This window comes from Pagrus pagrus, assembly GCF_965226575.1.
Source record: "Pagrus pagrus genome assembly, chromosome: 18".
Lineage (NCBI taxonomy): Eukaryota > Metazoa > Chordata > Actinopteri > Spariformes > Sparidae > Pagrus > Pagrus pagrus.
This window is the reverse complement of record NC_140202.1, coordinates 7,103,571-7,124,807: the sequence shown is the minus strand read 5'-3', so window position 1 is coordinate 7,124,807 and position 21,237 is coordinate 7,103,571. Positions and strand designations below refer to the sequence as shown.

Genomic DNA, 21,237 nt, shown 5'->3' with positions numbered 1-21,237 from the left:
CATCAGTATTTTATGTTAATTAATATTCTGTGGTCTTCAACACATCAAAATGTCTTTTGATGTGTTGAGTTTTGCTAAATGTGCCATGATATTTGTTAGAGGGACATTACTGCACACATGTTCATGTTTAAAAGCAGACTCTCTAATCATTAAGAGAGTGTATGCACGTTTTGAACCCACCTGTGTAGGCGCATCTGAATAATGCGTCCTTTAGATAGCAGGAAGAACAGCTTAGACCAGCTTTTGGTTGGTCTACAGCGCAGCCACTTTCTGCTGCGTCAAGACAGCAATGTGCCATCGCTGCGCCTGACCACACATCATTTTAAGACCACAAGGTGGGCACAAGTACATTTGCTATTTACACAACATGGCACTGGGCGTGAAAACTGCGTTGGTCTGAAACTAGTAATGACACTTGTGCTGTGCGCCGTTCTGCGCCGTGCGTAAGAAAGAGCCCGTCATGTGTTTGTATCATCCTTTGTATGGTAACTTCGGGTTTAGTTTAAGGATAACTTCTTTTGTTGTGGCAGGCTTTCTATTTTGGTCATAGGTCATTGAGTGTGTTTGTACACAGTCTGAATGTTCATAGTCGAATTCTCTTAAAGGATAATTCAGGTTGATTCCAACCTGGACCATTTTCTCAGTTTAATTCTCAAAGTAATTGCTGCAATCTTTGAACACAGCAACAAACTTGCAACGGGTCAACAAACACTTAGCAGTCAGGTGATCAGACATGTTGTCAACAAACAGCCTGTTCTCAGTCCCGATACATCAAATACAACAGCCTGGTCAATAGTCCTAGGCTTCAAAGTTTGATGCTTCACTTCTTGAAGTGATGCTCCAGTGCAGTTGTATAAAGAGCGAGAAAGTCCATGTCAGGAGGTGGATGGGGTGGTTAAATGGGTTTTTTAGAACATGTTCCCTCCAGAGACCGGAGTTTGCATCTTGTATGTGACACGAGTGGTTTGTTTTTAATTTTTGGAACGTAAGTAAGTGAACGTACGTAAGTAGCATAAGTGATGTCATGTATGTAAAGTTAGTTACGTCACAAATGTAACGTGATGTGAGTTACATCACTTACATTACTTAACTATGTGAGTTATTTAAACCCAAAGAATTATCTCTTACTAACCTAACCAAGTACTTCATTTTGCCTAACCCTTACCAAGCAGTTTTCTTTTCTTTTGTTTTGCGTGAACCCAACCACACCGTGACTATTTGACAACATTAATAAAGTTGGAAGCATTCAGCACACTTACTTTTGAAAGTGTAACTGAACGTTGTATATGACATATTGTTGCAAACTTGACCACATACCCCTTCACGTCCAAAACTGACACTGATGGTGTAGTTTGAAACTTACGGCCACTGACCAAGCTGCCGAATTTGACAAGTTGGGAGTGAGAACATATTGCTACAAACTGACTGTGATGCAGATTATGGACAAAATCAAGTTGTTTCTTCCCATTGTTAGTCTTTGGAAACCTTTCCTTTAAAACCTGTCTCTTTGAACGTTCCAACCGCCCCGAATAGCTTTACAGATTGGAAGTACTGTCAAAGATAAGAATAATCAAATACGACATCTAACTGGTTAAAGTAATTTGTTATTTCTTTCTCTGTGATTCCCCAGATGCAGATGAACTGTTACAGTATAGTGATGGTAACTAAATGGTTAGGACAGATGTGAACTGCTTGTCTTATCAGGGCTTTAAACAAAAAAACAACAAAACCAGACAGGACACAATAGTAGCAGTGTGCTCTTTCCTCATGGCTGAATATTGTGCCTTTACCAAGAATCTCGATATTTTCACAGGGTTTAACTTATCTTCTATCTAGTGAGTAGAATTTAAAACAAATCATCTTGTACTTTTTTTAGATTAAGAAGAACAAGGAGAACCAGAAACAGAAGTGGACTCTTTACAATCTCTTCTGAGGCTCTAAAGTACCATTATCGAAGCATAGAGTGTAGTAAGACATTCCAGCATTACGATGACAATCTTTTGAATTCAATGCTGAAAAAATCTCCTGCGAGGCAGGTTTCCATGCTGTCAGTGTTGCTGTTTCTGGGCGCAGCAGTGCGGACGAACAGGAGGTGAAAAAATAAAAAAAATAAAAAAATAACTTGGCTTTCTTCACAACAAAGGACCCAGAGCAGATGGACACATGTTTTTCTGTGGACGGACGAGCTAATGGACGTCCTGAACAACTGGTTTGCCCACAGGCTGTGGAGGGGGAGGACATGTTTTGGACTCTTATTGTGTAAAATTACTGTACAATTTTCTCTCATGCTCTATATGTGCTCTCAAGGGGAATGGGGTGTGGGTGTGTTTGCGTGTGTGTGTGTGTCTTTCTGCTTGTTTACAGGCCAACATAAAGACACTGAGCAGGAACAGTCTTTGTGTTTGTTTGTATGTGTGGCTGTCACAGAGAGAGAAACAGAGTGAGAGGGAGCATATGGATGCATGTGAAAGGGAGAAAACACAAAATATTTATTTGTGTCAACTTATAGAGACTTCAAAGAATAGAGTTTAAATAAAATGCTGACATCTATACCATATATAGTGTATTTTTGCCGGCGTATCAGAAAATATGTATCAGACTATCTAAGTATGTTTTATTTTGTTTTGTTATTTTTGTTCCTCAAAACCAATAAACACACTGAAGATGGCCAATGGGTTGATAATAGGGGCCTTACAAAGTGATGTGGCCCCACAGGCTCCCTACCACACTGCTCCAGCCATGATGATATGAACCTCATCAAGATAACATTAAATGCAGGGTTCTGTATCTAACAAACAGAGGTAATACAGCCAGTTTTTATTATGCCATTCAATATGTGCTTAAGTTATAGGTATATCATGATATGCAACCAAATCTTGCAATGTATATTTCTGCAAACCATGAATATGTTGAACTTTACATTTCTTTATGTTTCAGCTTTCGGCTTACTTCGGTCAAATTCTCTGTTTGTTGTGACGACGCTGTGCTTATGGTCTGGTTAGGTTTGGGGCACAATCACAATTAGTTAGGGTTTGGAAAATATCATGTTTTGGCTTAAATACCTGGTTTTGTTGTCCCAAACACTGATGAAAATGTCCCGAAGTCTCATTAAAAACACGTGGTTTTGTTGCCACCTCTGATTGTGGTCTGAGTGATCGGATCTCAAAGGCGTCCTCAGTGCTTCTTGGGGGTGTACTTAGAGCTGTGCACTTGTGATCGGATCACTCAGGACGGATGTTGGTATCGAGTCTGAACAGCATCACAATGTGCCACAGCCGGCTGTTTGACATTCTCACTGCATTAAATGTATGTGTGCATGTAGTTTTTGACTGACTCAGTCCAGCTAGGAAAAGTGTATTAATTCTTGCCTACCGTGAGATCATTTCACTGAGAACAGAAAAATGCACAAATTCTTTAACTACAATCACTTTGATTCAGCCCTGACTCTGCCTCGTTTATATCCAGCTGCACACTGCTGACTTGCAGGACCATTGTCTTTATAGAGACTGAAGGTCTGGAGTGAAACTGCTCTGGCTGGAGGAGAATGCCATTAGTCCAGTTATCATGTCTGCTGTTGACAGCAGTGCGCATTGTCATGATTAACGTGAAGCTCTGGAGTGAAGACGAATGCCATTAGCACATTTAGCATGACTGTGTCTGTCAGCAGTTGTGCCATTCTCATCGTTAATCACGGTCGGCTGTCTAATCGACTGGAAGGCCGCAGCCTGGACACAAATGTCACCACACTGTGACCTCTCTGCCTTCTCTAAGATCGAATTATTTTAGTTCTCAGTTATTTATAACCGAAGTGAAGATGGCTGCAAACAGTGGCTCTGTCTTACAATGCTGACATGAAACACGTTTATCTTGCTGTAATTGTTCCTCCTGATCATACCAGCCATTCAAAAATCCATTCTTAATGTGCTTCCAATGTAAGCCATGGGGGACAAACTCCAAACACAGTACTCATTCTGTGAAAACGTATAGTCCAAAGTCAATCTTAAGTTATATACGGTTTTAGCAGTTTGAGGCAATCAAATAGTGGGGATCTTCTAAAGTTAGTTTTTCTGAGTAATTTCCCTTGCGTTTCCTTGCTGAGCTGCAGTTGAAGAATATGACTGGTACTCATATGACTCACTTTGTAAGAAACTCATAGGGCAACCACCAGTTTAACACATTAAGGTGTGTTTATAGGTCTTAGGGAGTAACACTGCACATGTGGAAAAAAGGGATCTTAAAGCCTTCTGTGGCTCCAGAGGAAGCTTCGTGTAATCTGATAAATTGCCTCCAGTGACAATCTCAGTCATTCAGTGGCTAAGATGCATTGTGGGTAATGTAGGCGTTGGGCTTTGAAAGGCAGTCCAGTACAGTTTGAAAACAAATGATCGAAATCATACAGCAGATCCAGAGAAAGCACCTTTTCTATTCCACACATTCTTCTTCCTTTTCAAAACCCAGTGACTACATTACCCACAATGCAACTTACAAAGCTACTGAATGACATCACTGGAGACAATTTATTAGATTACATGCAGCTTCCTCTGGAGCCACAAACAGCTGTACGCTAATGTTTTTTTCACATATGCAGTAGCACCCTCAAGACTTGTAAACAAAACATGTAAAATGTGTGGAGTGTATAATGTGAATAATCAGTGAGTATTATCAGGCAGTTGATTTATTGGTTTGGCTGCAGTGCACTGAACAGAACAGTCATGTCTCTGCAGCTCCACACAGGTAGAATCGGAGGCTTCTGATTTTTAATTTGCCCCATTTACTTTATAAAACAGGCGGACAGCGTCATCGTGATGTCACCTTTACGTTTATAAAGAGCCAGAATGAAGCAAATTGTTAAAGAAAAGTCTGATTACCAAACATTAAGTATTACCTCTTAGGGGAGAGGTACATTAAACTAACATTTGGTAGGTAGAAACTGACCAAATTGCACTAAAAGGAGTTTATTATAATAATATTTACCTGCCCATAACAGTTTTTACAGGCCCAACACTGAACAAGCTCTTGTAAAAATGAACACAAGCAATGAAAAAGCAAATAAATGTTTACTTTGACATGTTCATGTTACAACAACGCGTTACAAAAACAAAACATTGTGTTCAACTGCACATAAACATGACTGAATTACAAATGACAGAACTCATCAAATCATCATTATGTATGAAAAAGACATCCATCCACTCGTTGTCGGCTCGACTGAGATCAGTGCTGCACAGTCTGTCCATCACTTCAACTGCAGCACCACCTGCATGACAGAAACACCAACAGCATCTCATTTGACTGATAAAGTGAAGATTTACTGCTCACACAAAAGCAGCAGAACAAAACGGAGGTCAGAACTTAATTGTTTGCAGATGGTTAGACATTTGTGCCTGAGTCACATCAGATGGATCATCATCAGCAGTGGAGGTTGTTTAACATTAAAAACAACAGCTCCTATGATCCCAGCCTGCATGTATCTTCTGTACTGTTTTGACTGAGAGACCCCCAGTGGCAGAAATAAAATAACATGTGTTTAAAGTCTGTAAAATGCTGCAAAAATGGACCTTTATTGTGAAGGCCTGTACCATTATTTTTTGATTGAATGACTCAGAGCCTTATAACATCTTTTAATCTCTTTGTTTTAATTTAACAGTGAGGATATTTAAAGCTGCACCACTTAATATTTTATATTAGAAACAAATCAAGTGACCATGTAATGGGAAACTCGTAGTGATGAGCTCACAGAGTTCTTGTCAGCTCATCAGCTGATCGACCATCACTGCACGTCTACTGCTTTATGGTTTTGGTTTTATGCCGTACTACTACAGCAGCAGCAGGCTGCTGTCTCGGGTGAAAAAGATCCAATAAAACCAGAACCTGCTTAGCACCAAACAGCAGATAGAACATAGTGGAGCATTAAGGAGCGAAAGAAGCAGATATTTCTCTCAGGAGTTGGCAGCGACCAATCACTGAGCTAAAAGGAGAGGTACGTTAAATTGGACTTACATTCATCAGGTGGACACAAACATGACATGAAATGAATGCTAATGTTGCTCTGAGGCTGCTGGATGTGTCAATAAGGACACAACTGTATAAGGTGATGGTATGTCAAATGTCAGAAATCTTAAAAAACGCTCACCAAATATGAGTTTCTCCCTTTTTAAATAAACAGTAATATCCTAAAAGAGCTGGACACTGTACACTGCACAGTTTTTTCTGCTTTATTAGACAGTTAAACTTAAAAAAAAAAAGGTCAGAATACTGTAAAAGCTGTAATAATTTGATTTAAAGCATACTATAGTTATTTTAGTGCAGCTGTACAGTCACGGTGTTTGACATGAAGCTAACAATATCACACATTCATTTCTATACACCTTTATTATACTGCAGAGCTCTGGCTCTACACTGGAGCAATGCCACCACCTAGTGTTTGTCTTCTGTGGAACATGGTGGCTGTGTTTCTCCTTTACATTCTAATACCTGAAGGCCAGGTTGCACCAACAGAATAAAATCATAGTTTAAATTTAAATTATGTTGCACCAAACTTTAAAACTATCTTACAATTAAGAAATATTATATTTAAACTTCTCTTTAAACCTGTTTATTCTTTCTCTAAAGCTAGATTAAATTAATTCTGTTGCACCAAAGCCAATTTAAACTGTGATCCAACATTCACTTTAAACTTACACTTGAGGAGGTTTCACTGTTAACGTCTTTTTATAATGAACCGATCAAACTAATCAAGTAACTGGAATAAAATGAATTTATCAAGACACCAGTTCAGTAAATCTGGAGTGGAACAGGAAGACTGGACTGATAGGACATTTCCACATGTGCTACCTTGGCTTGACTCAGTTTGACTGCAGTTGGGATTTATATCTCCATTACAACAGGGCTACCCGCTTAAAAGGTGTGTGTAAAACTAAAGAGCACTTGTGTTGAGTAGAAGACATTTAAAAGTAGCGGGCTGCTCCATGGCTGTGACAGCGGTCAGAGCAGCGGCTGGAAACACTCTTCCTCCCTGATGTATGATCCATGAATCTGCACTAACAAAGATCCACTGATACAGTTAAACACACATTTAATTTCCTGTAAATTCTTCACAATAAATGTCCTATGTCAAGTTGACATTTACAAGCTTTTATTATGAAGCAGCAAAATATTAATAGATGTTGAGCTTTAACCAGCAGGAACACAACAAAAAAACAGCATGATGTAACGAACATCATTAAGAAATTAAGAGCAGCTGAAAGTTAATGTTTTTCCATCCTTTATACTTACTAGGTTGCATGTCTGCCTGTTTATTTAATTATTATATTTATTTGAATTTGGGTAGAATCTCCACATTGATCAAACTCTGTTTAACTTTGGTTTACATAAATAAACTGCACTTTACTAAGAAGAGATTCATTTTTAATAGTGCAACAGAGCTCTGCTTAATGTTAAATCTGGATTTACTCTTTTCAAACCTAGTTTTACTAAACGCTAATCAGAGCTTATCTTTCATTAATTTAATTGTTGTCAGCTACCTAATTAGTAATTATTTTAAATTGCCTTTGTTTCCCTTGGCTGAATCAACCTTGACCCTTGGTCTAACACAGAGGTTCTCAACTTTGGCCAGGGCCCTCTTCAAGGGCCACTTAATCTGCACGCAGGGTAGCAGGAGATTACTAAAACTCATAGACTCATACAGTTTAATTTAAAATTAAAAGCCTGAAGCTAAACGTGAGTAAATATTTTGGAGAAAAGCCTTTTGTAGCTCCAGAGAGAGCTGGGTGATGTCAGCAGAAATAAATGTCCCTAATGGACATCAAATGAGTCAGTGTTGGTTGATGCTGGAGATTATGGCCCAGCCCCATGTCCACCCTCACAGACTCACTCGCCTCTGGGCGAGACAAGGAGGGGACACAAGGAGAGAGGAGTTGAGACATCCATGCTCTGAAAGCCTCATTTTAAAGCAGCCTCAATGAAATATGATGTGTGTCACACTTGCATCATCTGTCCATTGTTTTATCATGGTCTAATGCTGTATTTCATTTAATTCAATTCACAATGTGGCATAATGTGACAGAAGTTATATCAAGGTGCAATGTTATTAAAGAATGTGGATAGAGCAGTTCCTCTGAAGGCTCTGCACAAACTGAAGAGCAGAGAGTTAGATCACACTTTTGATCTAAAATAAATACTATGACAATAACATAGAGTCCTCTCAGACGTTTTGAGCCCTTTATAGTAACTCTCTGTAAATCCACATTTTTACAGACTATGCCTGAGGGAATCACCCAGAGTTCATAGTGTTGTGATGTTCAACTTGGACTTACCAGGGGAAGCCCAAAGAACAATGATAATCCAGATGATGGTGCTCTTGAATATATGACTCATTTCCATTATTCTAAATACAGTTCCACACTCAGTTTGAGGCTCCGGCTAGCAGCTACATTAGCGTAACACACCAGCTGCTGCATCCATTTTAATCCTCTCTTTAACACTGTGGTGGAGTTCAAAGATCTTTTAGCTACTTGATCAGCTACAGAAAACCAACACTATTAATAATGTCTGAAAACTTGAACCAAAAAATATCATTTCAAAATATTAGTATGTTAATGTTAATACACTAATCCACTCAGTAACTAACTCAAACTTATTAAACAGGGTTAATTTGCACACTAAATTCTAAATTCATGAGAACTAGCCAAATCTCATTCTGCGGGAGTATTTAGTGTGTGTCTACCTTATTAGCAGCCTCTAGTGAGCTGACAAGTGTGTTCAACTCCTCTCTGTTCATCTCCATGGTGAAAGTCCGCAGGGCACTGTTCTCTTTCACATCCAGACTGAGACTGAGCAGAGGAGTGTGGAGAGACGAGATCTTATCACTGGACAGAGCTACCTGCAGGGAGAGGATGGGAGACAGGAACAGGAAGTAGAAGAGGTGAAATTTAGACATAGCAGCAGTACGGGAGCAGCGGAGACAGCGTTTCACAATACCCAACACTGGCGTTTGGACAAACATAGATTTACTATGGCAAGCCTTTTTACTACAATGTCAGAGTATGGTTTTTAATGCATGATAGCAGCTTTCAGTGAGAAATAGATTAATTAATTCAATGGGCTGCAAAACCCAACATTTCCAGCTCAGGTTACTCCAGAGCAAGAGACCAGTGTCTCCAGACCATCCAAGGTTTGTCGCAGGTCCTTCTGCAAAATGCTATACTATGAGTATCAAATGGGAAGCTTCGGATGAGCAATGACATGCACAATAGTCAAAATGACATTTGATATCTGTTTTGATATCTGCAATTGAGTTTTGACCATTCAAAACTCAATCACAGATATCTCTAACTGTTGTTTTGACTAGCCAGGATGACGTCATCGCTTTGAGTAGTTAAAATGACGCCATATATATCTTGAATAAAAATTTGACACAATTTACGACAAAAAAAAAATGAAGTTGTTATCTGTAATCTTAATTCCAGATCATCAAATTTAGTTAATAAATGTAAAAAGGCCATGAACACTACTCGATCAGTCATGAACAAACAGGGCTGGTCCCGCCGCTGCAGTCCAACCAACAATAAGTAAAGCCAATTAAACACTAAAGAATAAAGCATCAAGTGACCTTAAGCTGCCAGTCAAAGTCCTGCAGAGTAGCAGAGGAGATGGAGTTGGTTCTGTCCAGCAGAGAGCGGCGGATCTCCTCTCGTCGGACTCTCAGCGCACTCAGCACGGCCTCTGCATGGCTGCTGCCCGCCCCCGACAGCCCGGCCAGAACCTGCACACAGCCAGCAGGAGGAGAACTGAGGTTCTGACCCAAGAGCAGCCACCATGCACCCTGCCGTTTCATGGCTACAGCCGAGAGTAAAAACACCTGCCTCCTTCACACAGACTGCATGCTGTATGAATAGATATTATACATACCGATGCGACAAAACTCAGCATTTTAAAACATTTTAAAAAATCTTAACAATATAGAAAGTGAAAGTTACAGATGCGGAAAGGGGACAGTTTTGTTCCGCCTCTGATCAGCTGGCGGAGGTAGTATCAGAGCCGCAGCAGAGGCGAGTCTGTGTGAATGGAAAAGCTGGCAGTGCAGAGCAGGGGTGTGTCGGTCTGATGGTGCTCACAGTCTGACAACTAAACAGATCCTTCACTCGTCAAATAAAAAAAAATGACCCACACTTCAACGCCTAAAGCAACGTTACAGGACCAAACAACAGTAATGTGGTAACTGATAGTGTCTTTGGTAACTTATATGAGGATAAAAGGCTGAATTTATACTCGGAAAAGTGTCTGTCATCCTGTCTGTCATCCCGTCTGTCATCCTGTCTGTCCTATGACTCTATGATCACCTATGACTGGTGATGATCATCTGATGTGATTTCGAGCAAATAACTGACTCAAAATGTTTTCAACAGTTTCCACTATCAAATTGTTGTAGTTACTGTCTCTGGCAACTTATATGGAAAAGTCACAGCGATGGTCAGCCCTACAGACCGAGTCTTCACTGGCTTTATGCCGGCGCTGCTTTGTTCAGTGTGAACACACGAAAGGATAGAAGCGAGCCTTCGGTTTGGCGATATTGCAGAGTCTCAGAGCGAAAGAGCTGCTGACTCACCTCTTCATCCAAGCTGTTGTTCCCCACCGCCAGGCGGCAGACGGCAGTCAGGGAGTTGAGCAGGTCCAGCCACTCCTCTGGACTCCAAATGGAACCGTAATCTCCCCTGGAAGGACGCTGCCGCCCACACAGTCCATCCACCACCCTGTGACACAGCTGACACGAACAACAAGAAGTCAAAAACAAAATCTGATTTTTTTTTTACTCCTTTTAAAGCTCGACCCTGGAAATGTATATCATATAACAGATGTTATTTACATTCTTTTTTCTTGAATAAGTTATGATATGTTTAATGCTCATTTTAATTTGAGTTTTTGTTATGCATAATACAAAGTGACATTTAAATTAAACCATTTATAATTGCTTCTTGAGATGTATTTTCAATTTTTTCAATCAAATTTCATAATTTACTTTGGTGGCACACTCTGGACAACCTGGATCTTCTAAAGACAAACTGAGCTGGAGAGAACATACTGTAGGTGTAACTATGTGAAATAAAAGATTCAGTTTGCATAATCTGGTCGAATGTTAAAATGTTAAAGTGATGCTAAAACTACTTAGTTGCCTGGCACGCTTTGAACAAAGGATGGACTCTTCTCACTCAGAACACTCAAAAGGAGTAACAGCAGGAAACAAACTATGAACCTATGTTCATTAAAACGTGACATGTCCAGCTGTGGATGAACAGTCAGCCTCCTGCTGCTGCTGCTGCTGCTGCACACTGTCTGTGGTCACCTGCTGCAGGAGTGAGTGAGTAAGGAGAGAGATCAGATGAACATTAAGCTAAAGTAATAAATATCCCCACGGTGAGTCATAATTATGAGATCAAACATTATGAGATGAAAGTCATAAGTTTGGGTTAAAGTCAAACATTTAGATACAAAAGACATCATTCTGTCTTTCTACCTCCACATTATGTCTCACCATGACAATAAATATTAACGGATCCCGACACTTTCTGCAGGCTCACTGAACGATGGACCGAGCAGGACTCTCGGTCGGAGCTGTAAGCGGACCCGCTGTCCCGTGAGACACTCGGACAGCTCCATCAGCACCGCGGCACACGAACAGAACACTCGGTACTTACTTTGACACAGTCTGTGACGGGCAGCCTGCTCAGTGTGTCCACCATGGCTCCGTTTGTTTCCGCCTGCCGCGCTGATCAGCTGACGGGAGTCACGTGGTCGCATCAGCTGCGTCCACATGACTCGGGAGGAAACGTCATCGTCTCCAGAGTCGGTCTGCTCACACCGTTAGTGGATGTGAATTATGTGCCACACATATTACTCGCTAATCATTTCTCAGCGCTTCGCTGTCGGCCGGGTGATTTACATCCAGACAGACCGACATGGAGGAAATCCGAACTCCATTTCAGCATCTATGAATTTAGCGTGACCTTGATATTTGGCGACAGGCAGACTGAAAACGTCTAAAACAGATTTTTCAGATGTGTACGATGAATCCCTCGGATGCCGAATGGATCACACAAACCCATTATTACCCATATCCTATCAGCTCCTGTGAGCTTTGCAATCCACTGCTGCTGTGAGGGAAATGTTAAATTCCTCAGTTTGTCAGAAGAGTTCTGTTTGGACGGGGAAAACGGAAGGTGCCGCAGCCGGGGAATTAGACTAGACTTTCACATCCTGCTTCGCACCTCAGGGTGGTTGGCGGGTGTGTTTTGGGAGGTCCTCCGGCAGCCTGCCGCACGGTGATCGGGAGGCACAGTGATGTGACGGAAGCGACACACGACAGGCAGCGTCTGGAAACAAAGAGCAAGGTACGTGTCGTCTGTCTCCTCAGCTGCGGTGTGTTCATGTCAGTATGGTGGACAGTGCAGAGACGGCGGAGGGCTGCGGGCCTCCTGCTCATACTGTCCGCTGCTCAGCGACAGTAGCACAACGCATATTAACGCTCTGTGTCTCAGAAGTTCCTCCTGCGGGATAAAACTGCGCTACAGCTCATTATCCGTATTATTATTATGATCACAGCATGTTTTTTGTGAGCTTCCATTATAGTAACAAGTGGGTTGAAGTCCTGTCTAAAGACTCTTTCAGTCAGAAACACTCATTAGACGAGATGGTGCGGTCTCTCTGAGTCCAGTTAAACCTTCGCGGAAGTGAATTTCATCAAATCTGGTATTGTGTTGATGTGCGTGATCACATCCAAGTGTGTTTGTTTCTCTCTTACACAATAAAGCACATATCAAGTTTCCCTTCCTGTAGCTGTAAGAAGAGATGGTGTGATGCTGATCAGGTCCACTGTGAGACAGATCTAACATCTCTGCAGAGATGTTGCAACAGCTAAGGTTGACATTAACATGCAGCTTTTAAGATATATGAAGGCAAGTGACTACAGAAGTCGTGGGACATTTATTAGATACATAAAAACTAAAGCAGTCTGATGCCCAGTCCTGCAATTAATCCTACCATGAATGTTCCCATACAACTTTGCTCTTATAGTTGCCGGACTTTTGTGCTTTGATGGAGTCATTGTGCTTAAACAGGTTGGTTCCTGATTCCCACCCACATTCAGAACCCCTATATTGAGTGTAGCCTGCTGGTGAGAAGATCCAAAGTGCACTGCCTGGACTCCAGAACCATACTTGCAAGTGATTTAAGCACTCATCAGTCATGTTGATGAAGGTTCTCAGTCGTCCAGGTCATGGTAAATCTAAGTCCGTATCATAGGCAACTGGACTTCAGTTTCTTGAAGATGTTTCACCTCTCATCCAAGAGGCTTCTTCAGTTCTAACTAACTGGAGGAGAGTTGCAGGCTTTTAAAGAGTCATTAAGGACACGTGTGAGCTCTGAGTTTCAGAGTCGTTAGGGCCACTTGTGGGTCGATGGTCAAACCGGCCTTCATGTGGGTTTCTGAGGCTAGGTGAGCCCAGGTGTGAATGGTTGTTAAGCAGGTCTGGGGAGGGAACAGCCAGTTCCTCGTGTCCACAATGAATCTTTTCTGCTTTTTAATTTTGTTCGTTGTGATGGTTTGTTTTCTGCCTGTAGTTATTCTGTGGGGGGACGTGTAAATACTGCAATATTTTAGAAAAACTATATTTCCAAGTTAAAGTAGGCAGACATAGAACAGTAGTAACACCAAATATGTTGTATCATTTTAGATCTTTGTTTCTGTAATATTCAGTGCAAGAGTGATGATGGTCAAGGGGCATTTGAAAACACTTGTATTGTAAAGAAAGACTACACATTTTTTTAAGAAATACAATTAATATTTTAATTTCTTTTGCAGTCCATTGCAAACACATATGAATTAATTAATTCATGGGATTAACAAGCATTTTGGTGGATTATTTCAATTGAAAAACCTTAAGTGAGTCTGGGGGAGTTAAAGGGCACCGATTTCAGACAACCACCCTTCTAGTGTTTAGCCTATCCTTACTTACTCACTCCTTATTTGAAAAGGGTGGGTCAAATATTCAACAGTTACAACAAAAACAGAGAATAGCCCTTCAGTTATGTAAGGCAAGACAAGGCAAGTTTATTTGTATAGCACAATTCAGACACAAGGCAACGCAAAGTGCTTTACAGGGGCATACACATTACAATAAAAGAAATTAAAAATTGCTTTAAAAATACATTAAAAACAAGTAGGATAGAATAAGACAAGACTGAACAATAAAAGTCACAGTGCAGTTCGAAGCCTTGTAACTGCTTCAATGAAACGCAGTGGCAAACAGAAAGGCCTTCAGCCTTGATTTAAAAGAGGTGAGAGTTGGAGCAGACCTGCAGTTTTCAGGGAGTTTGTTCCAGATATGTGGTGCATTATAACTAAATGCTGCTTCTCCATGTTTAGTTTTGACTCTAGGGACTGAAAGCAGATCTGTAGCTGAGCTAAGTCCTTTTATCCTGGATATATTCTTAAGGTGATGGTAGGCTGACTTAGTGTGGCTGCTGAAATTCAGGTCTGAGTCCATGATCACACCAAGGTTTCTGGCTTGGTTTGAAGTTTTCAACATTACAGATTGAAGCTGAGCAGAGACTGTAAGTCGTTCTTCCTTGGCTACAAAAACAACTTGAACTTGTGGCTGGTTTTCAAGCCAAAGATAATTAATGGAATCCTGCTTCGAACTCCAGGTTTCTGTTTTTGACTGAATTGGGAAGAGACAAAGCTACTCTCTTCAGTAAATCTGTGGACATTACTTGTAATTGTGTGGAGGCTTCTGTCTCTACTCTGCTGAACTTTGGGCTTAGTAGGCCTTGATGATGACACCATGCCACCTGTATCTGGAGAAAAAGTGAGAAAACTATTCAGCGAAAAACTACAAGTGGATCATCTGAAAATAGAGCTTGATTGGCTCGCTGGATTGGGAAATCAGTGTCATCATCTGAAAAGCCCAGACCCATTGTGGTCAGATTTCTGCAGTTAAAGGACAAACTTGCCCTTCTGGACAAAGCCAGGGCAAGTTTCTCAAATCCAAGAATTTAGGAGTTTTTCCAAAGATATTGAAACCACATGGAAAGTGATAATTCAGTTGTTACAAAGGGAAAAGACAACCTTCAGTCTTTCAGGATGGTGAAAATACTCTCAATAGTCCATTTGATATAGTGAAAAAGTCAAATGATTTATTTGTTTATATTGGTCATGAATTAACTGATAAAATGTTTGTCATGGTACTCCACTAGATTTTATTTCACAAATTCTTCCTACTATGTCTTCTTTTAAGCCTCCAATATTCAAGAAAAAAGCGACATAATTGAACTGAAAACATCTTTGGGCAGGTGCGATATTACATTTTTATGTCACGATGATCTTGGCCAAAATAACTGTGATTCACGATATTATCCCAATAATCATACAAATGTGCTTCAAACCCTTAAAATGGCACTAAAACATACTGGGATCACTTTACATCACATTTTGTTAAGAAACAAATATGTTTATAGCACTACAGATAGAACACACATTTTTTTATGAACATCCATGAGTCAGGGAATCAGTACAGGACTGTACGTTATTGAGCTAGAGAGAATTTTCAAGACAGTTGTAAGGATATTCATAATCACCCTTACAATGAGATCTGCAATTAAATCTTACATTGTCCTATCTCTAACTGTGGTGTTATAAAAGAAGGTGATACAGTGCACAGGCAGTAGTCTCAGTTGTTATCTCCTCTCAGTGTAAGTCATTATCTCACCCATGTGCTAAGAATGATGGTTAGCAGGTTAGACATGCCACAGAGCCCTGTGAGAGAGCTACATGCTGTTACTTAAGGAGGTGCACTTCTGGCTTTACTACATTTTACATGTTGTGCTAAGATGTTAGCTACTGCGTGAATATAAGAGGAAATGTTGCAGGCAGCATATTCAACATGTTGTATACTTTCACTTTCATGCCAGAAACATGTTTCCTCTTGAAAAAGATTATCCAGATCCTTTCGGTCAGCACATTACAGTGAGAGGATAGCTTTCAAACTGGATGAGATGATCCGGAGTAATGAAGGCCTAATTTAATGCATGACAGCAGATTCAAATCCAAATCCACCCCATGTCCTTTCGACCCTGTGAATGCATTTAACCCCATTTTGCATTCTGTGCCTTTTACAACATCAGTGCCCAAAATATTCAATATCTCCATATTGATTACAATTACGTTGTGAGGCAGCTCGATTTGAGAGATCCCGTGATAATGTGATTTTGCAGATCCATCTCACCAGGCTTCAAACAATGCACTTGTAGAAGAAGAACACAGAGGTCGGACTAATCGGCATCATTTGAGGAACAACTGGCAGCTACGGACTAGTTTAGGTGTCACAACCAACGAGAGAAGCGACTGTTGGTTTGACAACAACAATGACAGCTCCTCCTGCTTTTGCATCTGTTATATCTGAACTGAAGAGAATATTTAACTGAAAGAAACACAAAAAACAACTCTGAAGCCTTTCCTCAATGGAAAAGATGTTTTCCATTGTTTGAAAAACAAAGATGTTTGACAGTGCATGCATTACACTTGCATTTGCGACTAAAAGTTCATGTGTGCGAACTGTAAATTGCAACTAGGAGGGTGTGTGCAAATAGAAAACTCAGCCGAATGAGCCACTACTTCTTTCACACAACAGCAATGACAAAAATAGCGTCACTGCGCTGGACCAATGCTGTCCAGTCTGCCACAAAACTAGCCAATGATGTTGATCGATAAGTCATGGGATCCACCTGTCAGTGTGAAAGGGTCTCCAGGAGCCACGAATAAAGTCAAGGTTTGGGAGGGTGGCTCAATATGGAGGTCAGTGAAGACGCAAACTGAGTCTCAGATTCCAGTTTTCATTCCACACTACCTCCTTTTGAACAACACTGTTTGAGCATTGAATCAGACATTTAAAAAAACAACTAGTGCACTTTTTGTATTCAAAAAAATTATATTGTTTCGCTTGTAAATATCTCCTCATATTCCTTTATTAGGGTAAAACATGTAATTTCACACTTTATCATTAGGCCCCCAAGTTTCTGTATGCGCTCCTATGGGGTTCTTCAACTTAGGAGTACGTGGTTCTTTGGAAAATAGTTAGCGCCAAGCCCTGAACTGACTCCACTAGTGGTTCTGAGGATTGTGCCAGTGTGAAATCCTGGGGCTAACAGTTTGCTTTGCCTGAGGCTAAGAATGGTCTAAGAATGAATAAACATTCTCAGAATGTTTTTTAGTCCTGGGCTGACTGCAGTGTGAAGAGACTTTGGCCCCGATCACACCGAGACTGTTTGCTTTTGTAAATGTAAGTTGGATTTTCACTTTGAGATGACCAAACCAGTGTACAGAGGAACCAGCATGTAGTGTTCCTGCTTTTCTCTGTGTGTAATGTTACACTGCTCATTAGAATGAAGCATTGTTAGGCTAGCTGCTGTAGACTGTGTGACACTCACATGTCCTGTCGGTACAGTTCCTGGAGGAATTATTTAAAATGACCTCAGTATGTGAAGAAATGTGTCAGAAAAGGTTCCTACCAGAAATACTGGAGGTTCCACACAGGAGGCACGAGGCCTGCTGTTTCATGTGCTCATACATTAGTGTGTTGGCTGTGTCATATTGTGTGTAGCCTACATTCCTCTGTTGTAAAGAGGGCGGTGTTGCACTGATATGGACAATGAATCATATGAAAGCATTTCACAGTTTCTTTCACACTCACACTGTGGGGTTTTAGTCTTCTGTGCCATATCAACTGGTACAATATTGATAACAAACAATTTTGCAAAGCCCAGGATTACAATTGTTTTTACCATCCAGCCACAACATTTTTTACTTTTTTCACACTCTTGTTATATGGTTAAAGGTGCAATATATAAGAATTGCCCACCTGTCCAATTCATACTCAATATAAATAGGTGGCAGCAGCAGATTAACTGCTGCTGACTGTAGCTGCATTTAGGTAGTTCAGGAGCTCCTTTAGTCATGCAGGTAGTGGTTCGGACTGGGAGCTTGGGGACCAGGGGAGTGTTAGTGTTGACACTACTAGCACAGGAGTGTTGGACCAAGATAGGCCCAGGCTAGCTGGTTAGCATGCTAACTTTAGTAGACATACAGTATCTGCAACACAATACATAGACATCAGAATGTTAAAACTCTTCTTTCTGTTGATTATTTTAGTACATTTTCGGATGTTTTTGACTTGTTTGTTATTGACTTCTCACTCTTTGTACTATTAAAGACCTTTATGACAGAACAGCCCGTTAAATCAAGGTTGTCTTTCTTTGAGGCTATCAGTATTGTCACTAAACTGATAAAAGATATACATGTAATGGCTCTACTACAGGATACAGTATGACTCAGCAAGTTAATGATTAGCCTATACTTTCCCTGGTTCATATCCCAATGCACCTGTTTGCATTGAATCTAGTCATGTACACTCAAAGTAGGAGAGAGATGAACGTTATTGTACGTGATTGTTTCATTCCACTCAATTTAAATGACAATTCTGTTAATATTACATATCACCTCATCGTCATCAGATCGCATGTGAAGACCCAAGCCAACGATGAAAGTGTCCCTCTAACAAGTACTGTGTGTAGGGGTGGGTCGCATAAGAATCTAGAATCTTATTTCCTGTGATCCAGAATCAATTCACAAATGTCAAAAATGTATTTTCTAAATGTTAATTAAAAGCACTATCCTGAGGGAACAAAAAAGGCAGAACTGAACTGCAGGGGAAGTGCAGAACCGGTTTGTTTGCTTGTTTTTATGAGTAGAAACATACAGAATAACCCCTGACTGATCCTTTAAACTTGCAGACAGCCTGGATAAGAACAACCTAGTGAGAAATATGACTTTGTGGTTTTCTTTCTGCAGGATGAAGATGATGTGAACTCTCACAGCTCAGCTAGAGCCTCTGCTGCATAGATGGAGCGGCTCCACTGGGTGCAGCATCGCTGTCGGCAGCTGCTGGAAAGAGACTCGGAGCGAGGCTGGTACTCTGCCCCCAATGGCCTGCCCAACAAAAGCTCCCTGGATGCCCACAGCTCCCCGCAGAGAGTCAGTGGAAAGCGGAGAAGGGTGTTTGCCCATAATGGGCTCCACCAACAGGAGTACGAAGCTGTGTCCAAAGGTTATAAGGGGAACGCCATCCGCACTACCAAGTACAGCTTGTTGACTTTCATTCCCATGAACCTGTTCCAGCAGTTCCACAGGTCAGATTTCTACTTGTGCAAGCACAGCAAAAGAAATTTATGAAATAATATTTTTTTTGGTTTTAGGATTTGCTAGTGAGAACCGGCCTTCTGGCATGATAATTGGTGCTCTATCTGAAATTGCCATGTTGTTGTTCCTAGACCATCATTGAAACTGACCTATCGCACTGTTTTGATGTCATAGATTTTTGGCTTTTTTTCGTGTTGTTCCTGGAACATCATAACAAAATGTTGCTTGCATCTCAAGTGACAGTCTCAGTTGGTGCAAACCATGGTGATGTTATGGGTTGATGCAGGGAGATCGACATTTGTATCCCGGTTTGAACATATTATTATATATATTGCGAGTTGCAAAAGCTGTGACATTACAAAAACGTGACTGGTCAGTTGCAATGATGGTCCTCGAGCAAAATTAAATATGATGTTCCAGGTCTAGTAGCACTAGTAGGTCTGGAAGCACTTTTTGGTCTTTTGTAAATTTGTTGTTTCTACATACTAATTTGCTGTGCTGGGCCTTCCTTTGTAGGGCTGCCAACCTGTATTTCCTCTTCCTGGCGTTGCTGAACTGGGTGCCAGTTGTTGAGGCCTTTCAGAAGGAAATTACCATGATTCCTCTGCTGGTGGTTCTCACTGTCATTGCCATCAAAGATGCCCTAGAAGATTACAGGCGCTACTTGTCCGACAAGAAGGTCAACAACAATGTAGTGCAAGTGTTCTGTGGGTGAGTCAACCTCTATGAGCTTAACGACCAGTTCCTGTTTTCTGCTGGGAATCTGTCCTTGTGAAACCTGTGACCTTTAACAAAAGAGATGATCTCTTGTGGTCTTTAGGTGATGCTACAGGACAAAGCGTAAAAGTAAAGAGTGCAAGTAAAATCGAATATTCAGGCTGATATCTGAAAACCTGGACGAATAACACCCAAACGATCTAACTACTAATCAGCATAGTAAGTAATTATAGGTCCATAGGTCCTGCCACCCAGGTTCACAGAGCTGACCAGTCAAGCATGAGCCTCAAGACTGCCACAGCTTGTGTCTCATTCATTCAGACAGCAGACAAGCACTGGCTGTCACTCGTATTAGTGTTTGAGATGGGAATTTCAGTTATGCAGTGAGTGCATTGCAGGCACGGTGAGCAAAAGAAACCAGACTTTGCTTCATTATTTTGGATGCAGCCACCTTCACTTTCTTTCTGGCATTCTCAGCCCCCCTTTACACCTCCCTCATACACACACACACATATACATATTGATAAATATATATGCTTGTAGTTTAGCTGAGGGAGGTGTAAAGGGGGGCTGAGAATGCCAGAAAGAAAGTGAAGGTGGCTGCAAAGTCTGGTTTCTTTTGCTCACCGTGCCTGCAATGCATCAACATATATATATATATATATGTGTATATATATATATATATATATATGTTGATGTAATCCCTTTCAGAACACGTTTTTTTTCAAACTAAATGACAATACGGGTCTTATGTGACTTTGTTCCAAAATAACCCACATGAGCAGTTTCTGATCTTGTTCCCTTAGAACCAGAACATTGTGTCAGTGGCCTCCAAAACGGTTACAAATTCACATGCTTGTTTTCTGATCTGTCACCACTGTGATGTAGTATTAGCACAGAGACTATTTTAAGGTTGTGGTCATGGTCAAATTAAACCGTTGACTTTTTGTTTATAGTCAGTAAACAGGAAACAGTGGTAAAACAGTCAGCGGTCTCCTGTCACACACTTTGTTCAGATAGGGGTTGATGCAATTATGGGGTTAACAAAGGTCTTTTTAAACTTTTTCACAAATGATTTATTCACTCTTTTCTTCTGAGAGTCAACATTAACATTTGTAATGATTTGCCCACTAGTGTCGCAGAATGTTCATACTGATCTTATCTGTAAAAGATTCACTAAGAATGCATTTCAGTTGTTTCTCTATAATATTTGTTGCAACTAAATGATTAATATTTCTATTGTTCTGTTTAGGATACTCATTTAGTTAAAGTTC

The 21,237-nt window shown here is 40.7% G+C and overlaps 3 protein-coding genes across 3 annotated transcripts in view; 2 read left to right on the top strand and 1 right to left on the bottom strand.

The window, feature by feature from the left end:
• The window catches only part of gabrb1 (gamma-aminobutyric acid type A receptor subunit beta1), a 65,155-nt gene extending 61,718 nt beyond the window's left edge, over positions 1 to 3,437 (top strand). The window contains exon 10 of the mRNA XM_084381232.1: positions 1,877 to 3,437. The gene's annotated coding sequence lies outside the window, so the exon portion shown is untranslated. The remainder of the gene's footprint in view (positions 1 to 1,876) is intronic.
• Positions 3,438 to 5,038: 1,601 nt separating this feature from the next.
• On the bottom strand, positions 5,039 to 11,797 carry commd8 (COMM domain containing 8). Its single transcript, XM_084381233.1, has 5 exons — positions 11,694 to 11,797; positions 10,607 to 10,762; positions 9,611 to 9,763; positions 8,726 to 8,881; positions 5,039 to 5,257 (listed from the first exon to the last, which is right to left on the bottom strand). The coding sequence occupies exons 1-5, from the start codon at positions 11,736 to 11,738 to the stop codon at positions 5,237 to 5,239; spliced, it is 531 nt and encodes a 176-aa protein (XP_084237359.1). The 5' UTR covers positions 11,739 to 11,797; the 3' UTR covers positions 5,039 to 5,236.
• A 61-nt stretch (positions 11,798 to 11,858) lies between these two features.
• atp10d (ATPase phospholipid transporting 10D) overlaps positions 11,859 to 21,237 on the top strand; it is a 31,493-nt gene continuing 22,114 nt past the window's right edge. The window contains exons 1-3 of the mRNA XM_084381231.1: positions 11,859 to 12,386; positions 18,899 to 19,236; positions 19,763 to 19,957. Of these exons, the coding sequence (XP_084237357.1) occupies positions 18,950 to 19,236; positions 19,763 to 19,957 (482 nt within the window). The 5' untranslated portion in view covers positions 11,859 to 12,386; positions 18,899 to 18,949. The remainder of the gene's footprint in view (positions 12,387 to 18,898; positions 19,237 to 19,762; positions 19,958 to 21,237) is intronic.